This window comes from Erpetoichthys calabaricus, chromosome 3 (assembly GCF_900747795.2).
Source record: "Erpetoichthys calabaricus chromosome 3, fErpCal1.3, whole genome shotgun sequence".
In the NCBI taxonomy this organism is placed as follows: Eukaryota; Metazoa; Chordata; class Cladistia; order Polypteriformes; family Polypteridae; genus Erpetoichthys; species Erpetoichthys calabaricus.
Window position 1 is genome coordinate 244,941,645 of NC_041396.2, and position 14,335 is coordinate 244,955,979.

At 37.2% G+C, this 14,335-nt stretch overlaps 1 protein-coding gene across 2 annotated transcripts in view; it reads right to left on the minus strand.

Moving 5' to 3' along the window:
* The window catches only part of arhgap18 (Rho GTPase activating protein 18), a 152,251-nt gene that overhangs the window by 67,850 nt on the left and 70,066 nt on the right, over positions 1-14,335 (minus strand). For both annotated transcript variants that reach the window (XM_028797930.2, XM_028797929.2), the window contains exons 7-8: positions 11,387-11,478; positions 7,921-7,998 (exon numbers count right to left, since the gene is read on the minus strand). In XM_028797930.2, the coding sequence (XP_028653763.1) occupies positions 7,921-7,998; positions 11,387-11,478 (170 nt within the window). The remainder of the gene's footprint in view (positions 1-7,920; positions 7,999-11,386; positions 11,479-14,335) is intronic.

Here is a 14,335-nt window from a genome sequence, read left to right on the forward strand (position 1 = left end):
GCGTTGAATTTCGAAATGAAACCTGCCTAACTTTTGTAAGTAAGCTGTAAGGAATCAGCCTGCCAAATTTTAGCCTTCCACCTACACGGGAAGTTGGACAATTAGTGATGAGTGAGTCAGTCAGTCAGTGAGTCAGTGAGGGCTTTGCCTTTTATTAATTAGTATAGATAACTAGAGACAGTTGTCAAGCACCTAGATGTAAGATTCCTTGACATGCCAATTATTTCCAGCTTTTCAAAAGTTTTCAATGCTGAAACTCACGATTCAAGTGAGTCTGCTGAAATTCTTTTCGATCATTACTCCAAAAATGGTAGCCCTCCAATTTTAAAATATGAAAGTAGCAGACAAGAATGGACAGTTGCGTCAAAAATTATCAGAAGTTAATCATACAAAGACTTCAGTCCAAAACAGATTTTACTAAAAATGGCAACGACATCAGAGCTCAAAGAGTTGTTTCCAAATTTAGCCAAACTAGCTCATATTGGGCTAGTGATCCCAGTGAGCACAGCTGAATGTGAAAGGGGGTTTTCCGCCCTTAAAAGAATCAAAACATGTTTGAGAAATCGCATGAATCAAAGCACGCTAAATAATCTCATGCTGATCTCCTTGGAGGGCCCAGATCCTGGGGACTTTGATTATGGGAAAGCTGCAGACAACTGGGCCTCTAGGAAGAAAAGAAGAAGAAATATTTAACTGAAAACACCATCTGCATATGCAAGTTGGCTTTGAGGAATATTTTTTAATTTTTCTTCATTAGGTTTCCCATACGTTTTTCATTGTTTTCACTTTTCTTCCCAACAGCAAAACTACTTGTGCCTCTTGGTTTATGTCATAACAATTGTTATTTAAAATTTCTGTTAGGGTCGCAGGATCCTGAGTTGGATACTTCTTAAATTTAATAAAAATATTCCGACACAAGTGTCAAACCTTAAAAGAGGAAGTCATATTGAGCATTGGAAAATAATAATAATTAACTAATAAAAATAGTGCACATTTTTCACCATCTTTGTGCCCCCCCCCCCCCCCCCCCCTTGGAATTGAACAGATCCAAAACAGATGCCATCTTAGTTGGCACACCACACCATCTCCGCGCTTTTACCATCACCAGTATCACTTTTTCTGGTCAAAACATTCCCCTTTCCACATCTGTTGCCAATTTGGGTGTTAAAATGGACTCACAACTCACCTTTGACACCCACATCAAACACCTCTGTAAGTCATCTTTCTATCACCTCAAGAACATCGCCAAATTCCGCCCAACACTCACCCTGGTAGACACAGAGAAGCTCGTCCATGCCTTTGTCTCCTCCAGGCTTGATTACTGTAATGCGCTCCTCATCGGGATTCCTGGCAAGAGTATCCAGAGACTTCAGTATATTCAGAACAATGCTGCCAGGATCCTGATGGGGGTGCGAAAGCATGATCACATCACCCCCATCCTGAAAACCCTTCACTGGCTTCCTGTCCTACTCAGAATAGAGTACAAGGTCTCCCTCCTCACCCATCAGTGCATTTATGGACATGCCCCCCTTTACTTACAGGAACTTCTCACCCCTCATACCTCCTCACATACCCTCCGCTCTGTACACACTAACACCCTCCAAGTCCCCAGAACTAAGCTCAGCAGCATGGGTGATAGGGCTTTTTCATCTGTGGCGCCGAGGCTGTGGAACGCCCTCCCTGATTACCTGAGAGCCCCACAGTCGACTGATGCTTTTAAACGAAACCTAAAAACTTATCTTTCTGTTAAAGTATTTTATAGATTTTTTTTTTTTTTTATTTTGACTCTGTAGCACTTTGACATTGCTAAAATATAAAGTGCAATACAAATAAAATTTATTATTATTATTAAATTTTTCCCCACCACCAAATTTCCACATCCCACCCCACCTGGCTACTTTTTCATGCCACCCGGCTGGTAAATATTTCTGAAGAAAACACTGTAATATCACTCATTTTTAAGTAAGACTGTGGCACAGTAGTTAATACTGCTGCCTTAAAGATGCAGAGTCATGGCTTCAATCTTTTGCCTGATTACTATGAGATTTTTCATATTTTCCCTAAGTTTATATGGAATTTTCTTCAGGTGCTCAGACTGTCCATCCTCGTCTTAAAAACATGCAGTTCAGGTTAACTGGTGATTTTAAATTGGAGTATGCGGAGGTGTGTGCATGACTATACAAAGTCATATCTCTTAAAAACTGGCTCTTGCCTTGCACCCAATATTGTTAGAATAGCCACTTCCCCCCATGAATTGGACTAAGTGAATTTAATATTGGATAGACAGAAAAATTTCTCAGTGTTAGTAATACAATTTATTTTAACTTCAGTACTTCACCTAGGAAGGGTAAGAGCAGGTTTATATATAGTCGCTGCATAAATGCAAAACCAACAGCACTTTGTAAACAATGGCCCCATTAAAAAAAATACAAGGTCAGGTAGGAAATCACTATTTTACACTTTAATAGTGTAATTTGGTTTTAAATTTGACCACTAACTAACAAAACATACAGATCAGACATATTCATTAACTGAAAAAAAATAGTGCTCTTAAGGTACAGCTGTTTTGAAAATGTAAACTTAATGTTTGACTATAAGACAACAACTCTAATAATACTTACAAATGATTCACTCTGATATCAAGACTGTAAAGGTGAGTCACTCTGAACATATTTCTAATGGCATGTTCCTATTATGGATACAACAAGCTGGAAATGCTGTATTCAAATGTCAAGGCCTTCAGATGTACATCTGAACAAGTATGACCATCTTACTGCCACCTACAACAGGACCTCTCCAGCATCCAAACAGAAAGTACTTGTGTGTGTTTGGGGGTTGTCATTTGTATACTGTTTACATATTTTGTCCTTCCTCTTTTGTGCCACTACAAAGTTTCAGTTTCACCTTGGTGACAAATAAAGTTATCAATCTAAATCATGTGGTATAGTTCAGGTATCTATTTAATTTTCAAATGCTTGGTGCTGCTTCTTAATGTTGTAAAGTTCATGTCATAGTTTATAATGGCAGTATTTCAAAAAAAAAAATTTAGTTTTATTGAGGCCCATTAACATAAGAATGTAAGAAAACGTTTGGAAGAAAAAATAGCAGTTCTTTCAGATAGAGTTAAATAGAAAGCTGCATTTGAAATTAAGCTATAAATACTTTATAAATGCAATACTTAAAAATGCATCCTGCAGCTGAAGGTCTATGCATTTAATAAATATTTTCAAAAATTTAATTTTAGCAGCTGTCACAGGTGCCCCCATTCTCATGTGAATAATTTGTTTCAAAGTAACAGCATGCATTTAGTCTACACTGTTTAAAATATAATAACAGGCGTTTAAATTATAGTTATTTTACTATGGTTCATCTTCTTCATCATTCGTGATATCTCAAGCAATAAAGCCCTGGAATTATTGATGAAGGGAAAAAAATATGATACAGTAGAGTATAACAATATTTTCCATCATGATACATTACCCATCCACTGTGGACAAGTACAGGGTGTGAACAAAATAATGGTAAGATCCACTTGAGAACTAAGTTTAATTTTAAAGTAACTAAATCACAATCAAAATTTCAGCTTTAAAGGTGAATCATATTAGGATGATTACTAATTACCAGTATGTGTCAGCTTTAAAAGATGTTTGGAAGCACATACATAAATTAGTTTTCAAAGCAACATAAAGCAATCCATATTACTAACCGAGAATGGTAAACCGGATGGCATGGAAACAGGTACATGGCGATGGGACCATGAGACGTACTGCGCAGGCACGTACAGCTCAACTAACGGAAATAGCAAATAAAAGAACCGCCATATTGTGAGTGATAGTAAATAAAAGAACCGCCATATTGTGAGTGGCACTACTGCGGAGTGAGGTTAGGAATAATGTGCTGCTTGGGATTGTACAAACCGCTGAACGCTTTACACCAAATCCAAACACAATACAGCTCAACGATACATACACAAGCCCACCTGGATAAGATCAATGAACGCAGGCGCCTACAACAAGCGTCAGAAACTGCGGAAGCCGAGCAGGCACGGGTTAAGACACTATGGGGTCCGCAAAGGTCCACAAAGATAGTACGGAATATATAAGAGCACACCGATCAAAAAAAAAAATCAATCGTGTAAAAGCACATAGTACACACAAATCATGTGCTCTCAGCGCATAGAAAGCGTATAAGGACAATACGGAGAATAGAGACCCAAAGGCATTGTAGAGAAAAAAAGGCAGATAAGAGATTATGAAAACAGTGGAATTCGAAAGGCTCAAACAAACGATGGCGCGATACACATGCAGACAAAGATACAGAATATGGAAGCAGTAAAATTCAAAAGTATTGTAGCGTCCCACCCAGGTTGAGGGCTTTTTGGTTTTAAGTGACTGTTAGGTCCGATTGAGGGAAGGCGGAGTACAGCACGGAGGACTGATAGCGTGGTACTGATTTCATGCGATAATAGGGGGGGGGGCGTTGGAGAGGGTGCTAGAAAGTTGTGTTTGGGGTTAGGAAGTCAGCGATTGTTCAGGTAAAACTTTTGTGACACTTTGTCATGTCAGTCACTACAGTATCAAAGAAAAGATAGAAACGATTGCATTACCGCAAACAAAAGGTGCTTAATCATCAGAACCAGGTGTAATTGAAAAAATACCAGGCCAAATTGAGGTCTGAAAAAAAGAGTAGACAACAAAGTCTTTTCGCATTCACATCAATCAATGGACAAAACGTGGATTTACACAATAATGGACCATATGCTATGAGAATCTGTGGTCCCACAACAGCTAAAGGAACGAGACGGCTTTTTGGTTTTAAGTGCGTCCACTATTAATGAACATTCATTAGGATTAATGAATATCATTTGCTATCATTGTCATTCACTTAACTTCCCTGAAGAAACAACTGGCAATACAACTAATGAGTTTACACGTTGTTGTCAAAGGGGTCAGGTTAGACTGCCTCCTTTAGATGAATATCCTTAATATCTACGGATGTTTCTAACTAACAATGTATCCTAAAGTAAAAACATTATGGACTGCATTAGATCCTACAATAGTTCATTTGCTTTTACATCTACCGGGGTAAATATCAGGCCACCAGCTGGCAATGGCCCATACTGCTTTCGTGTATGTAGACAAATATTACATCGGATTGGAACAGTGCACCCTGACCCAAATCATGAACGCAAATATGCACAGATCTACGTGTTAGATCCAGATGACGCACTGTATCAACGATTATACTACAAATGTTGTGTATAAAGAAGTATTCCAATAGATCCTTCTAATGTGCCATGCTATGGGTTCTTTACTTCCTTTGTTCGTCATCTACACCTTTACAATTCAATATATCTCAGACATTCATCAATGTATTTCAGGTTACCCAACCTCGGGGGTAGGCGAGCGAAGCGAGCAGGGGGCGGAGCCCCCTTGTTCTAAAGAGACTAAATAGTCTGAGCATGAATTGCAGGTACATCAAACATAAAAAAACACAAAATTATTTAATTTCTTAAGAGAAACAGTCACAAAAATAATGATGCCATATGCTAAAAATAGACAAACTACATCAGCAAATAGAAACATTACAGTAGTTGCAAGCTGAAGGTCACCAACAGGAATTAACAGACTCTTCACAGGATAGCTGATAAATTCTACTAAAGTAAGACCTCAAAAGTTAACACAGAACTGAATCAGAAGCACTTTGACTTTGTCTAACAAGTAACAAATTGGAGATTTGTGAAGCTCATGACATGTATTTTTTATGGCAGGAATTTGTATCGAAGTACAAAGCTCCATATCATGTTGTAAGGAGCAAAACACCTGGACCCTGAGCAACAGACAAAATTAATAAAGTCTGATGAGTCATCTTTCAACCTCTGGATGGATTTACAGTACATTTGAAGGGGGCAACACCCGTTAAACCTGGTCTAGAATCCATCTTGTGGGAGTTATTTGGTCTGTAATGTAACAGCCAAGGATTATGAGGTCATTTTACAGAACCAGGTGTACTGTATGGTATAACAACTATTTCTTTATTAAGTACAAATGATGTTTCTTATACTTGGTTCTCTGTGATCGTTCTTAATGATAAATGAATGCGGGTTCAGATCAGGTCACAGGTCTTGAAGCAGAAGGTCAGTTTGAGTTGTAGAATCAATCAAAAATTACTTATAGGCTATGATTCTGGTGTGGAGGTAGGTTGCAGGTACAGCTCAAGTGTGGTTCCTTAAAAGATGCCTGCATACAAGACTAAAATCTAATATACTATGAACCCCTTTAATCACTTCAGTAGACGATTTACTAGGACTTCTATGTCCCTTCCATTGGAAACCCTTTCTAATGCCAACCTAACCCAACCTCAAACCATCCAAAGGGGATCTCAGTAGGAGTTCAGTTTTACTCTATTTATTTTACATTGCACTTATTGTATGTACATTCAAAATATATCTCTTTATTAATCTGTTAGGATTTTACTAATTTACCCAGCCTGACAATATTTTGAAAAGTATTTATCTTTTTAAATAAATATTAGATCTAAACATTCCTAACAACGAAAAAAGAAAAAAAAAAAAACAACACTCAGCCTAGCAGTCAATGTCAGTCAAATGAAAAAGTAAGTACACCCCACAGAGACTGTTGACTTTTTCAACATATATAAACAGGCAAATAGTAGATCTTCACGCCAAAAGTGGCTACAAATAAAAGTGATATAGCCAAATAAAGACACATGGAAAAATTTTCCACTTCCATCTCCTCAACAAAAATATTGATGCATGTAATGGTCAAGTGGGGAAAAAGTAAGTACATCCCTTGTATCAGAACTGGGATTGCCCCCTTTAGCAGAAATTACTTTTTTGCATGTGTATAATTGCCCACCAGTCTGTGACATTGACTAGTTAAATATTTCCCCACTTCTCCATGCAAAAGTCCTTTATTTACTGTACTACCTGCTTCAGATCCACCACAACAAATTTCAATGTAGCAGTTCATGACTCTTCTTTTTAAGCCATTTCTTGCAAATTATTTCTTTACAGTGAAATAATTGATTTTAAATCATTTTGTAATCTTTTAAAATCCCCTGCTGAAAGCGCAGGCATCCACAACCTTCCTTCTGAGGGCTTTAGAGATCTCTTTAGGCCTTACGCATTCTTGTTAATTTAGATTATGAGAATAAATACAACATGCCTATTTTTTGTGTCATTTTTTAAAAGTACAGTATATCTCACATTTATCTGTAGGCAGTGTTTGCATAAGATCTAATGTTTGCTTGTTCAAATATGTTGAGCAGGTCAACAATTTCCATGGAGTATACTTAGTTTTTCACATGACTGCATGTCTTCTAAATTTCATATCTCATCCATTATTTATTGTACTTAAACCATATGAACACTGTGCCTTGAATTCTTGCCTTTTCTAACATCGTGTCTAACATTTCAAGTGAGTTTAATTTTAACCAGACAATGTTCTGATTTTTCACAACAGATGGCTAATTTTTTTAAATTACAGTACTACAGTTACTGTATGTCCAACAACAAAAAATACATATAAAACTATACGTTTCTCCCACCTTGAATCATACTTAAAATGGTCTGGTGAAGGTTGCAATCCTTGTTCCTGCTAGCAGCAAATAATACTTTATAAACCAAATTTGATGTTTGTGTGGCAGTTGGCACATGAAATTGTCAAAAAAACACTAATATTGTAAAATATTTTCTACAGTTTTGGAGGAATATGCCTTTCCCTGCTGTATACATCTTTATGGTGAATTATTACATTCACAGTTCATAAGCAATGTAAACCTTTACCTGAAGAGACTAATAATGACACCTCTACTAATATGACTTGAGACTTTTAATTTAGTCATTAAATATGGCACTAAAAGAAAATTCTAAAAACAAGAAGTGACATTTAAAATTACCTTCACTCGTATTGCAGCTCCTGGAATACGCAGAAGGCCTTCTGTATCCAAACCTTCAGCTTCTATATGAGACAAGAGCTAAAAAATTAAACAAAATAAAGTATTAGATACTTACTTGGGCTTAGATAATTAACTGTTTACCCACTTTTTATAAATGGCATCCATCAAAAGGTATTTTCCTGTGTATTTACTGTAAACAAAGAGGGTGCAAATGAGAAAGCAATGAATACGAAAACCAGAACAGAAGACATCCACTCCAATCCTTAAAAACCCTCAAATATGCTCAACAAACCCTTATACTGAGTTATTATAAATGAACACTCGCACAAATTTGTTTATGAAAGTTTTTGCTAAAATTTAAAGAAAAGTTAAAGAGTTTTAAATGTACCATTTTAGTTTAAGGTATCCTCATAAATATTAAAATGACCTTCTAGTATAATTTAGAAGGTTTTTACAGCATAAGAACAACAGTAGACCCCCGTGAAGTCGCAGTTCAGAGTTTGCGGCCTCAGTCATTTGTAGATTTTTCCTTAGAACCTATCTAATAATTATTAGCAGAAACCGCAAATACCCTCCGCAATTTTCATGGCTTTTTTCGTGGCAATACTGTACTGCAGAGAGAACAGGAAGCAACTGTAGAGGAAAACGCAGCTTGGGATGGTGAAAGTATCCAATAGAATTTGAAACTGCAACTTCCAGCAGTCCCTGCAGTGGCTCCGATTGGTCTTCTGCTAAGCTTGCTGGGGCTGTTGGAGTCAAAGGATGTCAGCGCGGCTTTTAAAAAGGGGGCCGGTGACCAAAAGCAAAAAAAAATTTTTGTAATTTGTGTTTCAAGTTTCAAGTTCAAGCCTGTCTGTCTGCCTTCTGTTGGGTTACTTGTACTTATTCGTTTTGTCCTGGATCGTTTCGTGATTGGCCATCCTGCAAAGAAAGGAGCGCTCCTGAACCCGTCCACCTGTCTTCACCATTTCAGGAACTAGCGGTAGGCCTATCTTTACATTCCCATTCAACGTGCGGATTCTCTGGACTATCTATTTTCATCATTACATTTCATCCATTGCTGTTTTTCATGATTTACTGTGTGTGTTTTCTTTGTACTTTGCTGTATTTAATGTATAATCGCCATAAAGGGGAACAGGGGTGGTATCGTTGTTTTCATTTGTTTTCATTACATTCTTTATTTGCTGTTTGATTACCGGTATGCTTTGTTTTTAGTGTCCGTTTTTGAGTGTGTGCGGGTCGGGCCAAGGCTGGGTGGGGTCTCTGGAATCTCCACCATAAAAATAAATCACAGTCTTCTCGACGGTATGAATCTTAGCAGCACCGGACCGCTACAGCGTTATTCATTTCTGCTGCTTGCTGCTGATTGACTGTGATGCATCTCCAGCTGAGTGTTCTTGTGTTTTCCATTTTGTTCCTCTGAATCCTTAAACCGCCACAACCGGCTATAGTCGTTTCCCAGTGCCATTTGCGGGCACACACGAGCTGATCAGTCAGTGCCGTACATTCGTTGAGCAGCCAGCTCATTAACCACTGCCAGCCCCTTGTGAGTAGGGGGGCTGAACGCACCCCTTGAAGGCACGGACGCTCCTCAAAAAAACCCTCTTTAAAAACACTGATAGACTACCTTCACATTGCTCCCTTACTTGCTTGGCTTACTTGCGGCTGCTCTGTCGCATGATATCCTTCTCACGTGAAGCGTGAACAGCACCTGTCCTTTTTGGCTGATTGCTTTGTTTCTCTCTCCTCTCCCAGGCATCCTCTGATCCTGATGGGTGTCCCACTCCCGTTGTGCTCCCCTATGATGTTTGCCTATTCTTTTAAATGAGAACTAACTGCATACTGAGCTTGTTTTACTTCTGAAAGAGACATGTCTGTTTGAAGTGTTTGAATAAAGTTCCTGTCTCTACAATCTCCTGTGTTTCTGTGAAATTCTGTGACCCAAGCGTGACATCCTGTAACACTTCAGCCTCACTGTCCCTGGGATTGAGCTGCTGCACTAGACTAGCCTGCCAGCATCAGCGTTTACCTCTGTGTGCTTGCGTGCAGCCACTTCAAGCACAGTTGGCTCAGTGATTTCATCCGTGCGGCATCAGTTACACCTTGTACATATTGTTCCAGTAGTTTTTTAAAATAGTTTTTACAGTTCATTGGCATACTCTTTGCATGAAAAAAATGTGTTCCATTAAAATGTCATTTTTTCTTTGTAAATTGTGACGTTTACTTAAAGTGCAGCAAAAAAGTACTGGGCGTCCAGGGATGCATTAACCCCCAAGTATGTGGCAGTTTAAGGCTTAAAGCCCCAAGATGTCATCGAAACGCCCTGCACCTTCTAAGGCTTCTGGCAATGAAAACGCTCTTGCATGAATTACAGTACATATAGCGGTAACATCGGTATTTTACATTCTGGTACTGCGGGAGACATAGCAGTACAGTACTATGCAGTATACAGGTTTACCTTTACATTCTTTTTTTAGGTAATGTATTAAGCCGAGTTTGAAATTAAATTAACGTGTTTTGGGGGCATATTTAGGGTTTAAACTATAAAAATAGGATTTTTTTTAACAACATCCAAAATTCGCAGTTTTTCTAGGAATGTAACCCCTGTGAAATTTGGGGGGTGTGCTGTACACAGAACTTCACTTTCACTAATGATTCTACAGCAGGGGTTTGACAGTCCTGGAGGGTCACAGGGGCTGCAGTATTTGCTATAACCAAATTTTAACTTTGAATCCATTTATTTACTAATAAAACAGTATGTTTATTTGGGCTTACTTTGAGTTACTGTAACTCATTTGGTATGACTCAGAACCCTTAATTAAATATCTTAAGTTTTAAACTGCTGTATTAAGGTTTCAATTGCTGCATGTTTTCTTAACCAACCATCAGTTAATAACAAGGTGCAAATGACAATGGATCCACCAGCTCTCTAGCTAACGAGCTTCCATTTAAACCTTTGTATATGTATCATGAATTGTCAATAATACATAATGTATAAAGCAATGTTTTGAAATGGATGAGAGAGAAGGAAAGGACCAAGAGGTACAAATCTATTCCACAAAACATAAGAATGATGATCTTAGAGAGAAAAAAAAAATCGACAATATGATAAATGATTTGTCTTGGAAGAATGAAACCACTAACGAGCCATACATTTAAATACCAAGTTTTATTATCTGCTAGGCCTGGTTTCTAATTAGACAACTGCTTGGAATGAAAACCTGCACCTATGGAGAACTTCCAGGACTGGAGTTGAATACCACTGTTCTACAGAATGTTTAATGTTTACAGTTCAATAAGTATCAGTTTGCTTTAATGTAATTTATTTTTTCAAGATTAAAAAAAATACATCACTGTTAATTTATACTGTATATTATGAACATTACATCTTATAGTTTAATTAATTACTTGCTTAACTAAATTACTTATGAAGTTAAACTGCTGGCATATGAATTACCAAACTTACTTTTTGTAATATAAGTGGCACTTTAGTACCTGGTACCTTCTTCTGGTCATGTTCCAGTAAAATGGTAAGAGGAACTCCAAAAAGTCCCGATTCTGCAGAGAAAAGAGGAAAAAAATATATATCAAATTAAAAATGTATACATATATGTACCAATATATTTTTTCCTTTTTGGTAACCCTTATGTACATTCCAAAAATTGTTTTTTTAAATGTCTCCTATTCAAAAATATTATATTATTAATAAATTACTATAAACTTTCAAGTAACTTTGAATGTGACTATGCAGCTTGACCAATGCTAAACAATTTCTTTCATTATAGTACACATGATTACAAGATGCAAACTAAAAAAGGATAAAGCATTAATTTAAGCACTGCAACAGTACACCCATATATATTATTTGAGACTGACTATTCCATTCCGTTATGGATTAATTATAGAATGTCTTAACTTTTTGTTTGAATTGCATTACTTTTACACACACAGGAAAAAAGAAACAGGGCTTTTCCTATGACACAACTTGCTTTTTTCACTTATCAAATTAGGTTTGCTGTATAGATACATTATAAAAATAGGCTATCTGGAATTCCTTAACCAGCAGTACTCTCATACAATTTTGAACTAGTATTGCACAACAGAGCAGATTATTATTTTTTTTTATCAATAATCAGTTGCTAAATGCAGGAGAATAAACACAGACTAATACTGTATATGGAGTTGCTGGACAATTGAGGACATTTTTACGTGTTAATTGTTTGGATATAATACAGGTATGCTTAATACCAGCATCAAAAACTGTTCTGGGCATTTTTAAATGTAGTGTTAGTAAATATTAGAAATCTTTTCAATTATGTCAGTAAGAAGAAAACACCTTTTAATTCACTGTATATTATTACAAATTGAGAAAAAAAATGATTCCAGAAAATGTATATGATGGAATCTATGATTGACCAGCAGTAATGAATTTTGATAAACATTCTTTTACTTTTTTTTCTGTCCAGTTTTTTTTTTTTTTTTTTTGCTCTTAACCAGTCCTTTATTTAAACTATTTAGATAGTTTTATTTTGTGTAGTTGTATTTGTCTAAGTTTATTATCACAGTTTCTTTTTGGAAAATATGAGGAAACAGCAAAAATAATTTTCGGAAAAGCATGCAAATGACATATATAAAGATTACATACATAAACACAGTTTTATAATCCCACTTAAAATGCACTTTTGATAAATATAATTTTAAATGATTTTGCAAGAGAACTTTTAAATTGTCTAAAGGACTGCCTGGCAGCAGTGTGGAAATGGATAGGTATAGGTACTTGCTAGGACTTGGGAAAAAAAGGGAGATCAAATAGGTTTGAGGTTGAAGACCCCAGATTCTCTTCACCTGAAATTAGCAGTAAGCAGTGTTGATTTGTACACCACTGTACTGTATATTTTAGCCAAAAGCACCAAAACCAGACTATAAAACATCAGCCAAGGATATCAAAACCTTTAAGAGCTACACTGAACCCAGGGGTACTGGAACACTAAGGATGATAAAAGGTTAAAGACTACTACTGTACTCTCCAGTTTCCAATTAAATACAGACTTTACAGCATTGTTTCTTAAACTTTTTTTTTTCCTCTCGTGACCCAAATTTGCACTCTTAGTGTCTTTGAGACACAGAATCCCTGCCCACAGTCATCCTACCTTGGGAGTGGGATGGGGTGGACAGTTCACCCAGGAGAATTGTCACCTACAGTTTTCCCGGCAATGGGGGGTTGGTCCCCCTTAGACATCCATCACCGCAGGTCATAACGAGGCAATGCCAATTGCTTAAACTGACCAGTGACCCATCACAAGACACTCTGCAAACCATACACGACCAATTACCACTAAACATAACCGAATCTCGACTCTGCACAACCCAAAATGAAGCAACCCGCAATTCACTGTTTAACACTAGAATTACCAGAGCCTACGAAAAAACTTGTAGATCCGGCCCACCTTAAATCGCACCTCTCCGTCAGCGTCTTTTGTCCTGTAAATGTGCCGATAAAGACAAGCAGCAAGCAGCCTGCTATTCCATCCCCCCACCGCCGCAGACTGTGCACAAAGTTCTCCCAGCTCATCCCTTGATTATCTGGGAGTGAAGTGCTGGAGGTTAATAAAAACATTTTTAGTATTATGACCTAAAGATTATCCACTACACTGAAATCTGATGACTGTAGAAGTCACTGCTTTAAACTAAATTCACTGCTAAATTTTTGATACCATTTCACGATGTTGTTAGCTTTCTGACACACATTAAGTAGACTAGAAACTGGTTCATTAGTCCAGGCGAGATGATTTAAAATACACATTGTCATATACAAAAACAAAAGGACAAAGTACAATGCTGTGTTATTTTATCACTGTTATTAGTGGACAAACTGTAGCTTGTTTGTTATTCTCCCCAATTTATGCTACCCTCCATAACTTTTTCATTAACTGTTTTTTTCTTACCAGATGTCTATCATTTTGTATATGTTTTGGGGTGATGATACATTCTTGTTACATATGTGACTGTGTCACAGTAAGCATAAAATACTAAAAAAAGTCTTTTGCTCCTGACAAACTCATAGTCACAAACCTGGCTCCCACTAACTTACAATATTCAGAGAGACTTAAATATCCTCCCAAACAGAATGAACCTTTATTACCTCAGGACACCTCAGGACATGGACTTAATAATAACTGGCCACTGACTGCTTGCCAGCTCTAATGACAGGCTGAGAACAGCGTGTGTGTGCGTGTAAACAGTCAATAAGAATGAGTGACCAGTTTATCACTGTGATCTGTGGACTTAATCTAATGGCCTCACTTTCAGAGACATATATAGTATGTATGGTGGATGTATATTTCTGACTGCAGACAACAGCTTCTGTACACAAAAAGCGGAATATTGGGCTAAAACTATAGTGCTGTAGCCGTTT